This window comes from Rhinolophus hipposideros (genome assembly GCF_964194185.1).
Source record: "Rhinolophus hipposideros genome assembly, chromosome: X".
NCBI classification, from domain to species: domain Eukaryota; kingdom Metazoa; phylum Chordata; class Mammalia; order Chiroptera; family Rhinolophidae; genus Rhinolophus; species Rhinolophus hipposideros.
In genome coordinates, this window is record NC_138046.1 from 103,034,320 (window position 1) to 103,055,685 (window position 21,366).

Genomic DNA, 21,366 nt, shown 5'->3' on the forward strand with positions numbered 1-21,366 from the left:
CCATGCTGGGAATTGAACCAGCAAGCCTGTTGTTCAGAGTTCCCGCTCTAACCAACTGAACCATCCAACCGCCCCATGACCTAGACTCTTGAAGTGGGCTTGTAACAGCATTCCTGGCAGGAAACTAAATCGTTTGGGCCCTGACTCCTATCCTGACTTTTCTTTTTTTTTCCAAGTAAATTAAATATTTCTTCTCATCTTCAAATTTCTGTGCTCATTTCTCTTCTGGCTAGCACAAAAAGACCCACCCACATTCAAGTTTTACTCCCTCTCCTCATATTGTCTGCACACCTAGTAAAGCTTCAACTTAACATTTGTCAATGGCACATCCTCCCATTGTATTCAAAACCAATAAATACTCTCCCTAAATATCATTTCCAGGAGTAGCTATTCAATATCATATTATTATTTTATTTGTCAGTAAGATTAAAACTCCCAGGAACATTGATTTTCTTTATTATTAAGCATGTTTCATTTTGTGGGTAATGCAATATGCACTTTATAGTATAAATAACAATAATGTATCAGTTTGCAACAATATAGACTATTACACAGAGAAAATATAAATGCGAGTTACGAGTTACGCAGATTATGTCAGTGTTACAAAAAAATACAAAAAAAAGTGTTACAAAAATACTTTTTAATCTTGATATTTAAAAGATCATAATAAAATGATTTCATTCAGGGAGGGCAAAGAAACAGGACTCCTTTTCAACAGGAGGATTTTCTTTCTTGTAGGGAATGAGCTATTGAAAATAACAAATTTTCTAGCACAAAAATGTTGACATTAAAAGCAGCAGTTTATTGTTGTGTCATCAAAACTCAAATTTGTGTATGTATTTGAACATTCTTGCATTACCTATTTTCTAAAATACTTTGCTCCGCTTTAAAAAGAAATTGTGAGAATTGATGCGTCTTTTAGACACATCCATCCTGAAGCAAGTACTGTAGTATGGCTTCTAGGGCTGTCCAAGACAACTTTTTGCAGTAATGAATGTGTTCTCTATGTGTGCTGTCCAATACACTGTGGCTTTTCAACTTTGGAAATGGCGAGTGCAACTGAGGAACTCATTTTTAAATTGTATTTGATTTTAAGTAATTTAAATTTAAAGTTATACTTTAAATAGTTAAATTGATGTTTTTTCAGTGACACTTGACATTTGATATTATTTTATATTAGTTTCCGATGTACAGCACAGTGGTTAGACATTGATATAATTTATGAAGTGATTCCCCTGATTAGACACCCCTCGCGCTATACATAGGTGTTGCAACATTTCCATAGTTAAATTATTTTTTAATGGAACTTCTGAAATCGGGGATATGTCATCACGCTATGTATTTTTCACCTTTTTTTCCTCTGAAGTCCATGTTCTGGAATATAGTGATTTCTATAAATGAACAAAAGAGAAAACTCTGGTTTTAAAAAAATTCTGTTATTAAAATAGCTCATTTTAACCAATACCTCAAGGACTATCTTAATAAGTATCAAGCTATTATAATTTATTATGATTCCTCTTACCTGGGTAAAATCACACAGATCCTAGCCTAGTTTTCCTTGAATTTTGATCAAACAAAACAAATGAACAACACACACACACACACACACACACACACACACACACACACACACACACACACACACACACACCAGAAAAGCAGTTTCCTGAGAATCCAAAGGGCCTTTTTCTGTATCAACCAACCTGATGCTAAGGTTCTTTAAGCAAACAAGAACAAAGACTGCTGATGGGAGAGTGAGAATAAAGTAGCATTTTCCTTGTTTTCGAAAGAGTATGGGCTGGGGAGAAGGAAAGACAAAAAAATGGGGATAATTTGTAACCACACATTCTGTGAAGTGTGTATGTGTCATATGAAATTATATTTAACATCTTTGTGAGTTTTATTGTCCTCAGGATTTAAACAGCATGTGATCAAAATCACATTGTGTAGTAAAGAGTGTGTGGGTAGGTGGATAGTTAGGTAGGTGTAAATCCCTATAAAATCCATGTTAAAAGATAAATGATGGCTATTGAAGTTTGGGCAAATCAATTTCCCCAATTCTCTTTACTTGGCTTACGCCTATGGGAGCCATTACAGGGCTTGTTACCTAACTTTAGGGTAGGTTTGAATCAAGGTGAACAGTCAAAAAAATTTTTTCCATGAATTATGTGTGTTATTAAGGATTTTACCATGGAGGTAGTTGCTTATACTGCAAACTAAGAAATTAATGAACAAGAATACTGCTCGTGAACACCAAGGTTTATTTAAAAGCCAATATGGGTTTAGTGTGGTAGTAAGGACCAAGTTCTCCAAGGACTGCAAACCTCTTAATTGTACATCAAATTTTACTGACTTTGACATCTCCTTAGAAATATTCATTGACCTCATCATGTGTTATGCATTTCAGATGTGGTAATGAAGTAAGTGGTTATGGAATGAAACTAGTATACACTGTGATTTGATCCAGGAGACTTAACTAGTACATTCACTTAAAACTGGAAGCAATGTAGGAAATATGGATCTTTAAACATTGTAATTAATAACCTCATGCTTCAAAGAGAAAATTCACTTATTTTTAAAGTATAATCCCAATAGCTGTGCCATTGGAGGGTGACTGTCCTAAAAACGAATTGTAACTGTCCACTTTAAAATTGTATATGGATTTATAATTTTTAAATGGCTGGTAGCATGTAACCATAATGTATTTTTCAGTTTTATATGTATGGTTCTTTTATTAAATTTCCAGAGGGAAAGAACATAAATGACCTCCTAGTAAGGGATATTTTACTGAGACACATTGTAAAATATTATTGGGTATTGTGCCTGAGAGAGTATCTTTCCTAAGTTCTGGTTCTTTAGTAGGTTTAATTTACTGAGGTTGCAAAATATGCAAGGTGAAATGAGGTCTCCAACTATTTCATACCCCACACATTTTATCCAAAGGAAGATAATGGTCTGCTTGAGTCATTTAATCAGTATGACTAAATTTGGGAAGTTTTTGTTTTGTTTCGTTTTTTAATTTTTGATTGTTGGCAAGACATTATATGTTAAGGATGCATTCAGTGTGCACTGTTACTTAGCATTTTTCAAGGTAGAAGTGTGTCAGCAGTGAAAGTTATACTTAGCCGTACAATGGGCAACTTGAATGAAACAAAAAAAATGATTTATAGATAGTATAAATGATCAGAAGACAGTGATCAGAAGAGACATAGTTACTAGTTAAATACTCATGGAGTTAATTGCATGGGCACTGTTCCTGCCAGTGCTTTAGTGACTGCATATCTAGTCTTGTCTCTAGCTCCATAATCCATGACATCAACATAACTAACAAAAACACGTCAAGAATTGAGTCTTTTACACGTGTTCCTTACTTTTCTTGACTAACCAGACCCTACAGTTTCATACTCCTATGTTCCTAAAATCACATTTCACCAGTTCAGCTGCCAGGTAAGAAGTGTTCTTACTGTTCTAGTGAGCTTGGGAATTCACAAATAGACTAAAACAAGAAGCAGAGCTAGAAATGCAACATATGTGAAAACGTAAGTACTCTGAAGAGAGTTCTGCTTGTAATCCTCAGCTTTAATGTATCTGTTCTCTATTCTATTAGGAAAGGATTGGTTTGTGTGATGGTCATTTAACAAATGCTAGACCATGTAAGAGAAAGTGGTGAGGGTATACAAAGTTGTAAAATTCTATTGATGCTGAATGTGTGTGATGTGTGTGTGTGTGTGTGTGTGTGTGTGTGTGTGTGTGTTTTCAAGCTTTTGGGGTGCTGCACGGGAAGAAGATAAAATTGAAAGAGAATGGTAAAATAAAGAAAAAAGCAATACCTGACAGGGTCTGATGTCGTAGCACAGATAATAAATGCTACAGAGTTTATTAGAAAGAATAATTATTTCTATCCAGAGGGATCAGGCAATCTTCTTTGAGAAGGTGGCATTTTCATTACACAAACCATGAAGGATGGGGAAGGGTTTTATATGTGTTAATTAAGAAAAGAGATCTTTTATTCAGGGAAAAGAAGGTATTTCAATGCCAAAGTAGACGATGACGCGAACAGAAGGAAGAAAAGTCAAGGGTCATACCAAGAACAATGAGGCCACCGTTTTGACCAAAATGGAGTTTTATTATCAAAAATGTTTTTTTTTTTAAATGTGAAGAATGGTAGTCAGATTATCGAGAGCTTTTTTTTTTTTTTTAAAGGAGGGTTAAAGAATTTAGAGGCAGTTGGGAATCAGTCATGGGATTTAAGCAAGAAAATAAAATGAGTGATGATTTCAGAAGTTGAATTTAGCAGTTGCTAGGACAATAGGACTATAACATCCCATATACGTTCAAAGTTATTTAGAAATTATAGTAAGATCCAATCAGTACCTAAAGCTATTTATTCTAAGAAATGCTATGAAAGAAAGCAAACTTTCTTTTGTACTCCTATCAGTATGGTTTCTCAAAGTCATATAAAGCTGAAAAGAATGGGAGACAACATGGTACACTGCTTAACAGCGTGAGCTTCTAAGCTTGACTTCTTGGGTTCACAATCTAGCTCAGTTACCACTACTGGCTGTGTGACCTTGGGCAAGTCACTTAGCCTCTCTGTATCTGTTTTTCATGTGTAAAATGGGGACAGAAATAGTACTTACATAATAGGGTTGTTATTACTAAATGTTGATATATAAAAATAAAAACGGAATAATGCTTGGCATATTATAAGTACTACACAAATACTCTATTTCCATAGACGTATATACATGTGTACCTATATTTAAGGTAGCCATTTTCATATCAAAAGTAGTACGTACATATTCGTTGCAGGAAAATTAAAAGTGCAACTAAGAAAAGCTGACCTATTAGTCAGAATTGCAACTTTAAAACTTTTGGTACACCACACATTTTTCCATATCACTAAATATACATCACATCACTTTTTAAATGGCTGCAAAGTATTTCAGTAGATGAGTGTTCCGTAATTGTTAACCCATACCCCATTGATGAACATGTAAGCTATAACAAATGTTTTTCCTCTATAAATGAGGCTATGGCAGACATTCTTGTAGTTTACTATATGTGCATATCACTGTTGCCTTAACATAAATTATAAGTAAAACTTCTGGCCTAAGTGTGAGAATATGTTTATATTTGAATATGTGCTGCAAAAGTCTACGCCATTCACTCCCAGCCCCATCCCAAGGGATATTCCACCTTGCTTGCTTACCAGAAGTATATGAGCCGGCCCGATTCCCCGGGCGCCCTGTTGCTATTGTATGCCACCACTGTAGTGTAATACCAGATAGGGTTTTTTTTTCATCTTAGCCAAATAAATAGGTGCAATATTACACGTCACTGTTTGAATTTCATTTCTATGGTTGCTCATAAAGTTAAACAGTCTTAATAGACTTAAAGGTCAGTTATAATTCTTCGATGAATTTTATATTTTTGATTCTTGTTCATTTTTTTTCTGTTGACTATTCATCTTTTTCCTATTGATTGGTGAGAATGGTTTTATATTAAGAGTGTCTGTTAAATTAAGATGGATTATTTTCAGTTTTGATTTTTCTTTTGCTTGTTTGGTTTTTTATGTAAGGAAGTTTTATATTGTTCTGAATTTAAATCTCACTTTATGGTTTTTAAATCAAAATTATAACTTTCACATCAAAATTATAAGAATATTCATTCATATTTTCATTATTTATACAGTTTCATGTTTACATCTATAATGTCATTCACCTGGTATTTAGTTTAGAATTATAGGAGATGGGAATTTCAAAACTCAGTTAAACTCAATCAAATATCATCTATATTTTTAAGTATGAAAGGTTCAGAATTCAGCATTTATCATTAAATTATTTGGAAATAATGCAAATTTATCATGTAAGTGGTGACTTTTTTGAATTGACAATTTTCTATCACTGTTTTTAATCATAACAACTTATTTTATCTATGTCTCTATTTTAAAATGAATGAAAAATCTACAAAATATAGAAGTTACTTAGTCCAATTATGTAAAGATCATTTAATCATGATTTTGGATTAATCATCATCCAAAAATTTAATCGATAAGCAATCTATGTTATCTTGTAGTCACTATATAATTGACGGTCTTAAATAGACAAATGTCAAGTAGTCTTTTATTTTCAAAATGTATTTATACATATGCATTTCATTTACATTATTTCATATTAAAAGTAACTTCTAAATGTGTATCTTACTAATGATGAGTATTTGTACAGATTGTGCCCCAAAAAATGAAAACTTTTGAAAAGTATGTTTCAATACTCCATTTATCAAGCAATATGTCAGATTTTGACAAATGACAAAAAATAATGTTTTGGGAGGGAAGAGAAAGGAAAGAGTAGAATTTTGAGTCAGGAAAACCCAGATGTTAATGTCAAGTTTTTGACTTACTAGTAACTTTAGGAATATTATTTATAATTTTAAGCCTTAATTTCCTGTTTTGTTAATTGAGAAAATAATATGTATTTTACAGGATCATGGATGAGATTAAGGGAGCTAATATAAGTAAAATATATTATATAGTACCTGAAGCATATTGTAAATCTGTGTTATATCAATTTTATTGTTGCTAACATTTCAGAGGGATAATCAGCCACCCAACCAGTACTATCCATTGATTTATTTTTATTTAACATTTAAAACATTAAAAATAATACTCTTTCTGTATGGTAACTTTGGAAAAGGCCAAACTATGTTAAGAATTAAATAAAAATTATCTGTAATTGGTAACACCCCCAAAAAATTATGGTTAATAATTTGGTGCATGTATTTCCAGTTGTTTAAAAAATATATGTGTATGTGTGTATCTGTATCTAGATATTGATATGCGAGATATACACAGAAAATCAAAAATAATTCATGTGTTGTATATAATTATTTTATTTTTTATTAATATATCATGAATATTTTTCAATACAATAGAATGTTTTCATGATATGTACTTTCATGGATGTCAAGAATTCCATTATATGGATGTAATTTATTCTACTTGGGGGATTTTATTTCAGTTTTTCACTAGTATAAGTGACAGAATTGATTGAGCATTCTTGTCACATGTCTCCATGTATATCTGTGATATTCTCCTAAGAAAATTTATAGAAGTAGAATTTTGTGGTTGAAAGGAATGAGTACTTTTAAACCATTTAAAATATTTCCATGTAATCTTTTAAATTGAAGGATAAAAGATGCATGCAGAAGTGCACAAATCATAAGAAGTTGATGGATTTTTTAAAAGTTAGCATACGCATGCTACTGGCACTCAGATCAAGAATTGGAACATCTCTCATGCTCCTTTCTAGTTCTTAACCCCTTCCCAGCTACCACACTCACCCAAGGATAAGCACTCTTGTCACTTTTAACATCTGTATTAGTTTTGCCTGCCTTTGAAATTAATATAAGTGGAATCACATAGTATATGCCCTTATGTTTGACTTCTCCTAATCAGCATTATTTTTGTGAGATTTTTCTGTGCTAGTGCAGGAACCATAGTCTTGTTTACTTAATATTTTCACAGTATTCCATTGTGTGACTATGTCACAGTTTATCCATTCTACTGTTGCTAGTAGACATTTGGATCATGTCTAGTATGAGGCTATTAGAATAATGTTATGATGTATATGCCCTTTACTGCACGGTAAGTACACATATCTTTTGAATGTACTTGGAAGTAGAATGGCCAGGTTCAGATGATATGTGTGTATTTATTTGACTTTGGAAATAATGCCAAGTAGTCTTCCTATGTGGTTGTACCGGTTCACTTTCACCAGCACTGTATGAGGGTTTCAATATTCTCATCAAAAATCTGTATTTACGATCTTTTTCCTTTCAACTGGTATCTCGCGTTTTAATTTGTAATCCTCTAATGATTAAAGCCATTTTATGTCTACTTATGTGAAGTCCTTGTGCAAATCTTTTGCCCATTTAAAAAAATTAGTTATCTGTCTTTCTCTTAGGTGTCAGAGTTCTTAGGACATAAGTCTCTTATCAGATATATGCATTGCAGGTACCATGTTTCCCTGAAAGTTTTTTGGACATAAGTCTCTTACCAGATATATGCATTGCAGATACTGTGTTTCCCTGAAAATAAGGCCTAACTGGAAAATAAGTCGTAGCATGATTTTTCAGGATGCTCGTAATATAAAATAATCCCTAATGCGTCTTTTGGAGCAAAAATTAATATAAGACCCGGTCTTATTTTTGGTGAAATGTGGTAGGGTTTATTTTATATTACAAACATCCTGAAAAATCATGCTAGGGCTTATTTTCCGGTTAGGTCTTATTTTCAGGGAAACACGGTGTGTCATGCAGGGGACCCTGCTCGCTGTGCCATTTGTCGTGCAGGGTCTCAGCTCCCACTCCCCGCCCAAGAACGCAGGACATGGTAAGGCCAAAAAGGAACACCCACCGGAGCCATAGATAGGGGAGTCAAACCAATATATTCTCACTGGCGGCTGGGCTGGAGACACAGGAAGCAGGATCTACATAATCTGCCTAACAGCAGTCCACGCTTGCCAGCCACCATCTTTTCTTGGTAGCCCCCATTCCTTTCTGCTAGCATAGCCACAGCCGTTATATTAGTGGCCAATGGCCTACGGGTTACAGCTGACGGCCAACTAGCCACAGCTGCTGGCCATCTGATCACAGTTGATGGCCATTTACTACCCGAGCCAGCACTTTTCTATATGAGGCCGAGAGCCTGGAAACTGTTTTTTGGGGGCTTTGTCCCCACACGGTGTCTTCTTCCAACCTGGGTTTGGCTCTTTCTGTTAACAGTTTCTCTCTCTCTCTCTTTTTTTTTTTTATTATTAGTTTCCGGTGCACAAGACAAGATAATACTTAGACGTTCATCATTTATATATATCCCTCACACTGTGGACACCCCTCCCCATCCCCCCTTCCACTATCCCTCCGACATCGCACCGAGCCATCACATTATATATATAAAATTATAGTTGGCATTCATTATTGTTCAGCTTCAGGTGTACAGTACATTGATCAAGCATCTACATCTTCCCTGAGGTGGTCTCCCAGATGGGACCTGTGTCTATCAGATACCCTACAAAATCTTTACAACATTATTGATTACGTTCCCCAAATTATTTTTCAAAAACCCTGAGGCCATTTTGTGGTTACCGACTGTTTTCTAATCCCCTCACCTTCCCCCTTATCCCCACCCCCTGGCCCATCTAACAACCCTCAGTTTTTCCTCTTTATCCCCAGAACTGTTTCTGATTAGTTCATTCACTTATTCTTTTCTTTAGATTCCGCATATAAGTGAGATCATATGGTACTTGTCTTTCTCTTTCGGGCTTATTTCGCTTAACATAATGTTCTCTAGATCCATCCATGTTGTTGCAAATGATAAGATTTCTTTCTCTTTATGGCTGTGTAATACTCCATTGTATAAATGTACCACAGTTTCTTTTTTTTTAATGTAAATATAGAGAGAGATTTATTTTTAGGAATTGGGTCATGCAATTGTACACGCTGGCAAGTCCAAAATCTGTATAATAGGTCAGCAGGCTGTAGCTTCAGGGAAGTGTCTTAATCCAGTCATCTACCGATGGGCATTTCGGTTGTTTCCATGTCTTGGCTATTGTGTATAGTACTGCAATAAACATAGGAGTGCATACAGATTTTTGAATTGGAATTTTGGATTTCTCCGGATAGATGCCTAGGAGTGGAATTACTGGATCATAGGGTAGTTCCGTTTTCAGATTTCTTAAGTTTCTCTTGATGAATGAAGTTCATTTTATCAACTTTTTCCTTTATGGCCAGTGCTTTTTTATGTCTTGTTTAAGAAATAATCACTTAACCTGAAATCATTGAGATATTTTCTTGTGGAAATGTTATTATTTTACCTTTTACATGGAAATACAACAATGTAGAACTTTGTGTGTGTGTGTGTGTGTGTGTGTGTGTGTGTGTGTGTGTGGTGTAGAGTAAGAGTCAAGATTTTATTTTCCCCGTGTGAATAGCCACTTAACCTGGAACCATTTGTTGAAATCCCCTACTCTTCACTTAACTAAAGTGATGCCATTGTCATAAATTAAGTAAATAGTATAGTCTACTTGTTCTTACAGCAATACCACACAGAATTAATTACAATAAATACTGATATCTGGTTGTAAACATTCTTCAACCTTGTTATTTTTCATGATTGCCTTGGATATTCTTAGCTCTTTGAATATACATATAAATCTTAATGTTGTCATGTCAATTTCTATTAAAAACTAGCTGCTGCAATTTTAATTGGTATTGCATTAAATTTACAAATTATTTGAAGAGAACTGATATCTTTACAATATTGGACCTTCCAATTGTTTCCTTCTAATAGAGGAACACAGTGTATTCCTTTGTTCAGGGGTTCCTTAATCTCTCACTAATGTTTGTAGTTTTCAGAGTACAAGTTTTGCTTTTCGTTTTGAATTATCAAATTACACCCTACAAAAGTAAGAATTTATTCTCCAACAAACATCACAAGAGTGCTTACTTTCCAGAATTTTGACAAATACCTTTTACAAAAGTGAATATGATACACAAATGATGGTAGATTGTTGGTGTTTAATTTGCATTTCATTGATTACTTAGTGGTTGGACTTTTGTTTATTGGCTGCGTTTTGTGTCAAATTCCTGTTTATATTCTTTATCCAGTTTTGCAGTAGATTCTCCACCTCTCTTCATTCATTGAATGATCTTTTTATATATAAGAATATTACCCTTTGTCTGATAGATGCTATAAATATTACCAATTGTCATTTGTTTTTTTGGTTTTTTTAATTTTTTAAAAATAATATGGTATTTTAATCTGTCCAGGGTGTGAAACCAGATTTCTGAGTCTAAGACCTATATTCTTCCCCCTTACACCATCTGAGAGATTTAAGATTAATATAATCAGATCACTGAAGCTATGCTTCAGGAAACAGGGATACATCAGACTCCAAGAACATCAGTTACCAGTGGTCCCAAAGCATTTGCTCCTTCTGATGGGGCACTGGCAATCCCTGGATTGTTAAGAGACTGCAATTGCTGTATTTTGCCGTGTATAATGAGCTCCCACGTATAATGCGCTCCCATGTTTTTGGCCCAAACTTTCAGGGAAATGGAATTAGTACTACCCATATATAATGTGCATCCTTATTTTTCCCTCACAAATTTGGGCAAAAAAGTGTGCATTATACATGGCAAAATACGGTACTTCAAGCTGGGACTGCTGGCTGTAGAGGAGATTAAGCACTCCAGTTTTTTTTTTTTTTAAATGAAATTACATTTATTGATTGTTTCTTTTTTTTTAATTTATTAGTTTCAGGTGTACAAGACAAGGTAATACTTAGACGTTCATCATGTATATCCCTCACACTGTGAACCCCCCTCCCCCCATCCACTATCCCTCCGACCTCACACCAAGCCATCACATTATATATATAAAATTATAGTTGGCATTCATTAATGTTTAGCTTCTGGTGTACAATGCCATGATCAGGCATCCACAGTATCTCTGAGGTGGTCTCCCAAATAGGACGCATGTCCATCGGATACCCAACAAAATCTTTACAACATTATTGAATAAGATCCCCAAATTAATTTTCAAAAAACCCTGAGGCCATCTTGTGGTTACCAGCTGCTTTCTAATCCCTTCACCTTTCCCCTTATCCCCAACCTCCACCCCCCCGCCCATCTAACAACTCTCGGTTTTTTCTTTGTGTCCTCAAAACTGTTTCTGATTAGTTCATTCACATATTCTTTTCTTTAGATTCCGCATATAAGTGAGATCATGTGGTACTTGTCTTTCTCTTTCTGACTTATTTCACTTAACATAATGTTCTCTAGATCCATTCATGTTATTGCAAATGATAAGATTTCTTTCTTCTTTATGGCTGCATAATACTCCATTGTATAAATGTACCACAGCTTCTTAATTCAGTCGTCTACCGATGGGCATTTCGGTTGTTTCCATATCTTGGCTACTGTGTAAAGTGCTGCAATAAACATAGGAGTGCATACTGATTTTTGAATTGGAGTTTTGGATTTATCTGGGTTGTCATTTGTTTTTAATACTGCTAATTGGCCTTAATTTCTAAATGAACAATACAAGTATTCTACATAATAGTTTGTTTATATTTTTTCAGCTTCGTAAGGGCTTCCCCACGCCAGTGTTTTATTCTAGTTCTGTTACTATTAATTGTTTTACATTTAAAGCTTTAACTTCTCTAGAATATCTTCGGTGTAAGATATGAAGTCAATATTTAATATCAGTTTATTTCCAAAACAAATAGCTCTGTTTAGCATAATATTAAAACGTCTACACATTTGAAATTAAAATTCAGAAATTGAAATAAGAAGAAGCTAATCTTGTGTAAAATTAGGTCAAGATTTGGTTAGAAACTAAGTTAACACATAAGGGAACTGGATGTTTTTAATTGGTTTCTTTCACCACAGGGATCATGTATGAAAAGTATGGTTTTATAATACTGAAAAAGATTATTGGGAAAAATGATACGTTTTACTAGGAAAGTGTTTTGGTAAGAATATGAAGTGGTGAACGTAGTAAATTATTTTATTTATTTATTTATTTATTTATTGTGATATTTTAAATTTAATTTTTATATATTAGTTTCAGGTGTACAAAACAACATAATGGTTAGACATTTACACCCCTCACAAATTGATAACCCCCCCAAGTCTACTACCCCTCTGAGATCGTATATAGCTGTTACAATACCATTGACTCTATTTCCCTTGCTGAAATTTACATCCCATGATTATATTTATATATATATATATATATATATATATATATATATATATACACACACACATATATATGGTATTTATATATAATTTAATTATAGTTGGTATTTAATATTATTCAGCTCCAGGTGTACAGCGCAGTGGTCAGGCATCTACATAATCTATGAAGTGATCCCCCTGATAAGTCCAGTTACCCATCTGGCATCTTACATAATCTTTACAACATTATTGATTATATTCCCCATGGTTGCTACATGGGAGGGCAGGATAGGAGAGAAGATGAAGTGATTAGAAAATACAAATTGGTAGTCACAAAATAGTCCAGTGGATATGAAATACAGTACGGGGAATAGTAAGTTATTTTAAAACATGTAGAAACTGACATAAAACTTATTCCTGTTCTACAACGTAAATTATTCATATCTATTTGTCTCCGTGAAGTATATAGAAGAAGCCATCAATTCCTGAAGACTGTTTTGAAGTGGGGGAACTCGAAAATTATGTGTTAGATGGTCTCAAATTTCACCCTACCATTAACAAACTGATTTTGTTATAGGAAAATAATCAGAGGATTTTTGACTGATGGCTTTAGAAATGTTATATCCTATTAATAATAATTTATTATTAAAATATATAAAGTATAATTTTTCACCACCATTTTTGATGTGAAGAAAAGCTAGTACTTCTTTCCAAATTAACTTATGTCTTTACAAAGGTAATCCGTTTATATTTTTCAGAAATTAAAAAATACAGTGAAAAGTCTTTTACTTCATCTACCATATGCCCTACTATCACCGAACAATGATTTTAGTTCCAGAAAAATATCTATAAGGTGAATTCCTAGAAGTAAAAGTTCTGGGTCAATGGTTACATGCATTTGATAGATGTTGCCAAATCGTCTTCCACAAGGGGATGTAGCAACAAGTACAACCCATTGGACATGTGTTAACGTCTGTGTTTCCACAACCTTGGCAACATAATGTGTTTTCAGACTTGGATTTTTGCCAGTGCAGTAGATGAAATTTTCTGATTTCTCATTATGACCAAGGCTTACCTTCTTTTTGTATGTTTAAAATCCATTTGTGTCCTTTTTTGTAAACTATCCTTAACTTTCGTCCAATTTTCTTTTGGGTCGTTGGCCTGTTTATTAGTTGGCAGAAGTTCTCTTATGTGTTAGGAAAATTAGTCCCTTAACTGAAATGTGATTCACAACTATCATTTTTCACAGTTTGTCTTTTGACTTCATTTTTAGTTTTCTTTGCCATGCAGAGATTTTCTGATGTTTATATAGTCCAATTTACTAATATTTTTTTTCTGTTCATTAAAACTGTTGAACTTGAGGATAAAATTACGTTTTATGTCGTTGACTACTCTGGATATGTACTGCTTCTTGCATTAAAAAAATAAGTTAATTCTCAATTTGGAAAATGTATTTTATTCAACAGCTATTTATTGAAGGTCTGTCATGTGTAGAAACCCAGTTCATACAGAAATCCAAGCTCAGTTTGGGAGGTCAATGTAAATAACAAATTATACAGTGGGAGGTAAATGCTATGGTGTGGGAAAGCCCAAGGTCCGTGAGGATATACCTAACGTAGATTCCATACTAAGTTGAAAACTGCATGTGCCCCACGATCTCATTATAAGCTATCATTTAATTATTCCAGATGTTAGCCAAATCTCACCCATTGCACTGTTTTCTGTCAGGAATTGTTCTATCTCTATAACCAGGAAGGGGTGAGTTGGGAGGATGATAAAGAAACTAGCAATCTTAGTTAAAAGTTATATAGATTTCTGTGCTTATAGATGAAGCCTAAATGAAACACAAACTGTTTTGTAATCAGATTTAAATGAGTTCATAGCTCGATTTTAGAGATTTTAAGAAAATATCATGGCTATTATCTTCAGTAGCCTCAGAATCTAGAGGCTCTTAGATGCCTATAAATGGAAGCCGTAAAATGCTTTTTTACGTGTACTTTTGAGTAGGAAACGATCCAATAAAAAAGAAGCTAGTTACCTACTTATAACTGTTGAAAAAGATAAATTAAGGACATTATTAGATTATATATTATATACCTGAAATTACATTTGCAATCACACCTATCACATACATACACACATTTACACACATTCGTACACAGACACACACACACACACAAAAATATAGTTTAGTACCATAGATATCTTTACGGGTTAGAACTCATGAAATACAAATAGGCATTCATTTAATACTGTTTACTTGGCTATGTAGCAGGATACAAGTCAGACAAAGCATCTGCAGCATCTTGATTCATTATTCCTGGACAAACATTCCACGTTACCCACACACGTTACTTCTTTTGACTCCCCACCCACACCAAGAAAGGTTGCCAGGAATGAAAACCAAGGTTTGTGCAGGTCACCTTATAAAAGCTGCAGCCTGTATTTCCCTTCCATATTTGACATCATTTCAGTCAGATAGACTCCAGGTCTATATTCTAACTCACAGATCCCCAATTCAGATATAGTTCCATACAACAAATAAGGCAGGTCCAACATTTTCCATCCATCTTCAAGTCATCGTTCCAAGGAGACATTGTTGTGAGAGCCTGAGGTCAGGCCCAGGCTGACCTGCATCAGCCCAGACTGGATGTTAACCCTTTGTTCATGCATCCACATGCATTTTTGCAATATATAGAAATGTATTTGCAATATATATCAGAATGCATGTTGTTTACATATAATAAGAGTTTATGTAAAATTCCTTGCCCTGTAAATTAATTGGCTGGTTATTTTGTCCTTTTCACCCCATATATTTTGTAATAGTTCATTAGTTAGTTCTTTTAAAAGTATCCAAAGCAATTGTTCCAAAGTGTGAGGCATCATTTAGGTGATGCACTAGTATATTAGTGTGCTTATCTAGTTACTTTTAAAATGTTCTCTATTATTATTCATAGTACTGCAATAATATTATTACATAATAGCTATATTTATATTATTAGAATAGTATCATTAATATTATTCCAAAGACTTGCTATTGCAAGTTTACGTTCTTTATTTCTGTGTACCTGTTTTAGCCCTTGATAATCTGAAGAAAAAGGCTTCACCCTTTCTTATTCTGGCTCTCTACTTACACTTGAGCTTGAGCAATAATCATTAAGATTTAACGACTATTGTCATTCACCCTCATTCAGAGCATTGCTCTAAGCTATTTACGTAGATGACTTTATTTAATCCTTACAGTGACCCTATGAAGCAGACACTATCATTGTCCCCAAGAAAGTACCAGGAAAGTGCTGGAACCAAGCTGCCTAGCTCCAGACCCCACAGTGTTGAACTGCATATCATTCTGCTTCCCAAGTTATTTTACATTCTCAACCCCAGTGCCATCATCCATTTATAAAACTGGGATAATAATAGTATCGATATCAAAGGGTTGTTGGGTAGATTCAAGAAGACAGTACATGTGAAATTTGCAAACACGGTGCTTGGCATATATTATAGTAAGCCCTTAATAAAAATAACCTATAATCATTCTTCTATATTCTGCTCTAATCCAAATGTCCTTTGTACTTTTTATTCCAATCATCTGATTCTGTTTTGCTTGGTTATACTAGGGCCTACACACTATAGCTCGCAAAAATGCTTACCTCGCCAATTTTCTTTGTACATTAAATAATTTCCTTGTACAGTTTTTCTTCACATAAAAGAAAGTTAGAAGCACTTATAAAAGCAGAGTGTCTGGCATATAATATACAACACACCATTATGTTTAATAAGTGAGTGGTTAAGTAAAGAATACACTCCTTTACTTTTATTGGTTGGTGTTGGGTTTTCATTTGTGTGGCTGTGTGTTTTGAATTTCCAAGAAAAGGCTTATTGTCTTTTTAAGCATGAAATTTGGGGGAAGACTATTAATCAATGATTTGTAATGCATAAATTAAATCCTACCATGTAACACATGTAAGTAATCAATATCATGCTGTCAAAATACCAAATACTGTAAGTTTCTGTAACATTTTATAACAAATGACTTTTGAAAATATTTCTTTTTCCATTTTTATTTAAACCATAACAATCTTTTCGTTTTTTTTGTTTCCTTACAGGTTTCTAGATATTTACCTGAGAAACAAGGAGAAATTGAGTCTCATATAAAAGACCTTGGACAGCTTGAAGAGCAGTTAAATCATCTGCTTCTGTGGCTTTCTCCTATTAGGAATCAGTTGGAAATTTACAATCAACCAAATCAAACAGGGCCATTTGACATTAAGGTAGGGACTTTTTTGCTTTAAATATTGCTTTCTAAAACAACAGCAATATCACTAAACTAAGTTTCTCATTTGTTGTTATCATTATCATCGTTGTTGCAATGTTGGTGATTGTTACTATTGTTATTACTATTATTTGACTAGCATTTCCTTCCAGCATTTACTAGCAATAATGTATTATTCATTAAACTCATATCATTAAAATGCCTTCATCATATTTGCTACTCCTATCCATTTTCCATCCCTATTTTAATTTACTTAATACTGTGTTTCCCTGAAAATAAGACTGGGTCTTATATTAATTTTTGCTCCAATAGATGCATTAGGGCTTATGTTCAGGGATGTCATCCTGAAAAATCATGCTAGGGCTTCTTTTCCAGTTAGATCTTATTTTGGGGGAAACACGGTATATGTTTGTTGACTCCCTATCTAAAACTGACATCATTTAGGAGATTTAGATACCTACAAAATAAATTACAGACTCTTTAGTAGACATTATAAAACCCTCTCAGACTGACTCCAGTTTACCTTTCTCTCCTCTTATTCTGGCAACAACCTCTCCTTATATTCTAGCCCCAACAAATTATATGGTATCCTTATATGCATGTGGTTTCATGCCATGTCTCTGTTCTTGATCTTCTCTGTTCTTTAAATGACTTCTTTCCCTTTTTTTCACATGATGAATTTTCCTCCATCCTTCAAGACTGAATTCAATGTCATTGCTTCTTCAAAGCTTTCTGTCATACCACACGGAGAGTTAAAAACCCTTTTAGAATTTCTTGTAAACCTCTGTATCCATCTCCTATGGCCTTTTGACATTGATTTACACTTAAATTTTACAGATCTGAGTCCCTCATCACATTGTTCTTTGAATGCAGAGGGCATCTCCTTAATTATCTCCCTTATCCCACTAAGTTTTGAATACCTCCATTTCAGGACTCATTATATGGTAGGAAGTTAGTAGTTTTGAATCAACAAATAAAGGTGATAACAAGGTACCCAGAAGGGTAATGAGATGCTCGAGTAATCCTAGGGCTCCAGACAAGCATGCCAATTGGACACCACCATCTCCTTTCTTTAGTGTCCCTGTTCATGTTGACTGTGCCTATCTTTCCTCCATTCCCAGGATCATATTCTAAGGACTTGCCCCAACATGATGCACTGTTTTGCATCTCCTGTGGGCCACCAGTATTCAGTAGTCAATCATATAAACCAATTCAGTTGAAATCACAACCTATTAATTAAAGTAATGATAGGCAATTTCAGACTAAATAAGTAACATCTTTAAGTCAAGTTTTTCTTTTAATTCATTGACCCAAGTCATTCCATTTATTTACTTTCCAAGATTATAACAACCTAATATTTTTATCTCCATCTAGTTGTTGTTTTGCTAGGGAATAAGGCAAGGATAAAAAGAAGTGTGAGGATCTTCTAGAGCAGAAGAGTGAAAGTTGAGGAAAGGTGGGCTTGAGTGAGGTTAAGGGGAGAGAGAGAGAGAGAGAAAAAGAGAGAGAGAGAGAGAGAGAGTCACTTTGATATAACTAAAATGAGTTATATTTGCAAAGTGCACTCCACTACTTCTACCCTACCTCTTCCTGATATTTATATCTACTGTTCTGATAGCTACCCCCAAGAGGAGGTGACATTGTATAAATCACAGATAGACGTCATTTCATCAGTGCAAAACTCAGGCTGCTCAACCAGTGGGATGATCTTGGGTTCAGTCCGATGATTACATTCAAGTCACAGTAGGACAGGTAACAACACAGCCTGTACAGTGATGACACACTGGAGGTCCGGACACCAAGGCCTGGCTTCTGATATCCTAGTCACCATGGATTTGGGTCATGTGCGATCACAGAGACAAACCTGAGTGAGTGCAAATCCATATCATCATTCAGGAAAGCCATCATTTCTGGGACCCCTTTAATGTTTTCCTGTCTAGTAATACAGTGTCCTCGGAGGTATGTGATAAGCACCCTTTCTCCAAAGCAACTGCATCTCATTGATACTGAGTTTTCATTAGTCAATAAATAATCTCAACAAAGAAGTACAGTTACTTGGTCCAATAAACAATGACCTCAGCCAGATTCTCAATTATTTTAGATCTAGTATGTTATTAAATATTTCTTGACTTTGTATTGCAAAGAATAAAAAGCCATAGATTCTTTGTTCCCAACCAGAAATAGCTTTTTGTAACTCACAGATGAAAGCACATTCCTTTACTTTTAAACATAATCTTAAGTTAAAATGTGCTTCTTCATTAAAATGATGAAAATATATTCAATGATAGCTATCTCTGTATATGGAATATATTTAAGAAAAAAGATAGAGTCCTCTGATACAAACGGATGTTGTTGACTCAACCAAAGTGACTTTGTCCCAATCTGTGTCCCCTGAATAGTTCCCAAATATTGAAAACTTGCATTGGGATTTTGTTTGTCCACGGCCCATAGGTTCCTGCCAACTGGGTTCCTGCAGTTTGGAATGAAAGCCACTCTCAGCTGTGTTAATCACTTTCCTTTATCAAAGCTACAAGTCACCACTCTCGATATTGTGTGTAGTTTCAGAAAAATCATGATATTTGCCTCCTGCAGCTCGATTTAACTCGCTGAGGGGCGAGGCAGCCACTTTTTTTCTGGCAGTAAAACTCCTTGGCTTCAGTCCTCTGTGCGTATTCTGAGTTTTTCATCTCTCAGAGTAGATTTCAAAAATATTCTCTTAGCCTTTTTCTTCTGCTTGTAGCTGTATCCAAGGCAAATAAGAAAAGAAAAAAATCATCAAATCATATATAGGATGACTTGAGATATTCCTCCCATAATTCTCAGAAGCCCTCGTTTATAATCAGAGAATAGTGACCTTTGTGAATAACCGATTCACCTAGTTTTAGATCCCTCTTTGTCTCGCTTCTATCTAGTCACTGTCTAGTAAGCTATTTATTTACATTGCATAGTTTATCTGCTGTAACATATGGGTCTGCACAGCCTGATATAGCCCTCTGCTTAAAGAGAGTGCACCTTTTTTCAGGTAAACAAAGATGGGGGGAAACAGACTTTGCTTAACTTTAAGCTACTGAAAAATGAAACTTTTTAAACAGTTTTGAGGACATGCCCATTTTTTAACACCGAGAAAGAAACACCTTTTCAAAATCTGAGAAATTATTTAATGCAAAGGAAGTTGATGTACAAGCTGCCTCCGTTTTCTAAATTTAAGTAATTTTTTTTGGGGGGGGGGGTCTGGCCATGGTGGCATGACTCCCTCTGAAACAAAGTGCCTAAGGTCTTGCCTTTCAGGCTATTTGTTTTCTCTAGTCAGACTCTGAGCACCTGTTGGAAAAATATGTAATTCCCACTGTGAGCCTCAGTTTTGCCGGCTTGGCACTTCATGCTTATTGTTGAAATGCAGCTAGCTATGTGATGAAACCCAAATTAAAAAGAAAAGAAAAGAAAAGTAAGAAAGAAAGAAAAGAAAATGCCTTAAGGACTCTATTCTAACACATTGTTTATGCTGGAGTGAAAACTGACTGCACATCGCTTGGTTTGTACAATTTACTCCCAAAATATTCCTATTCAGGAAATCCTGCAAATAGCAATATTCATCTTGAAAATCACCTCACAAAACCTTTTGCAAGCTGAGAAACATAATCAATGAGACCGTGATGGAGAGGGTGAAAATTAGGCGTAATCACAGCCCTTTCCCATCAGTCAGCCCACTAGAAGGCATGCCTTTGAATTTTGATTTTCAAATGTACTCTCAATTTAGACATAAAATATGTGGATTTCGGATTTCAGAAATGATAATTGAATGCTAAGAACCAGGGACCAGTTAAAATTTCTGTAAAAGGTCTTTCGTTTTTAATCTTGAATGAATGGTTTCAGTAATGAGCTGCAGGTATACTATTTATCTGACATAAAACTACCTAACGACTGCTTTCCAAACTTTTTATTAAAATATAAGCTGGGGGGAAAACACATAATTTCATGTTAAGTTTTACTGAGTGAAATGCTTTTATGTTGACAACAGGGTGAGTGTTTTCCTCCCCTCCAAAATGACTTTCCTTCTGTGGTCTATAAATAAATACAACATACTACTGTACTGTGCTGGGTCTTCCTTACCACGTAAGAAACTTTATTCCCTATGATGTCAAATCCACACTGAAAACTGCCAAAGGACCCGCTCGTAGTGACTGAATGATAAAGTATCTGAACACCGAAATCCTCTGCATGTGTTCACACTGCTGTGAGGGTTGTCAAAGAAAAATTGCACTAGACAACTTAATAGGCAAGGAAGACTTTATTCGAGACTACTGCAATAGGGGAGAGAGATTGAACTCAACTCCATGCAACAAAAGGCAAGA

The 21,366-nt window shown here is 34.6% G+C and overlaps 1 protein-coding gene across 1 annotated transcript in view; it reads left to right on the forward strand.

Annotated features, from left to right (window-relative positions):
- Positions 1-21,366, forward strand: part of DMD (dystrophin) — a 2,022,175-nt gene that overhangs the window by 1,254,635 nt on the left and 746,174 nt on the right. Inside the window, exon 48 of the mRNA XM_081043053.1 lies at positions 16,848-17,012. Within this exon, the coding sequence (XP_080899179.1) occupies positions 16,848-17,012 (165 nt within the window). The remainder of the gene's footprint in view (positions 1-16,847; positions 17,013-21,366) is intronic.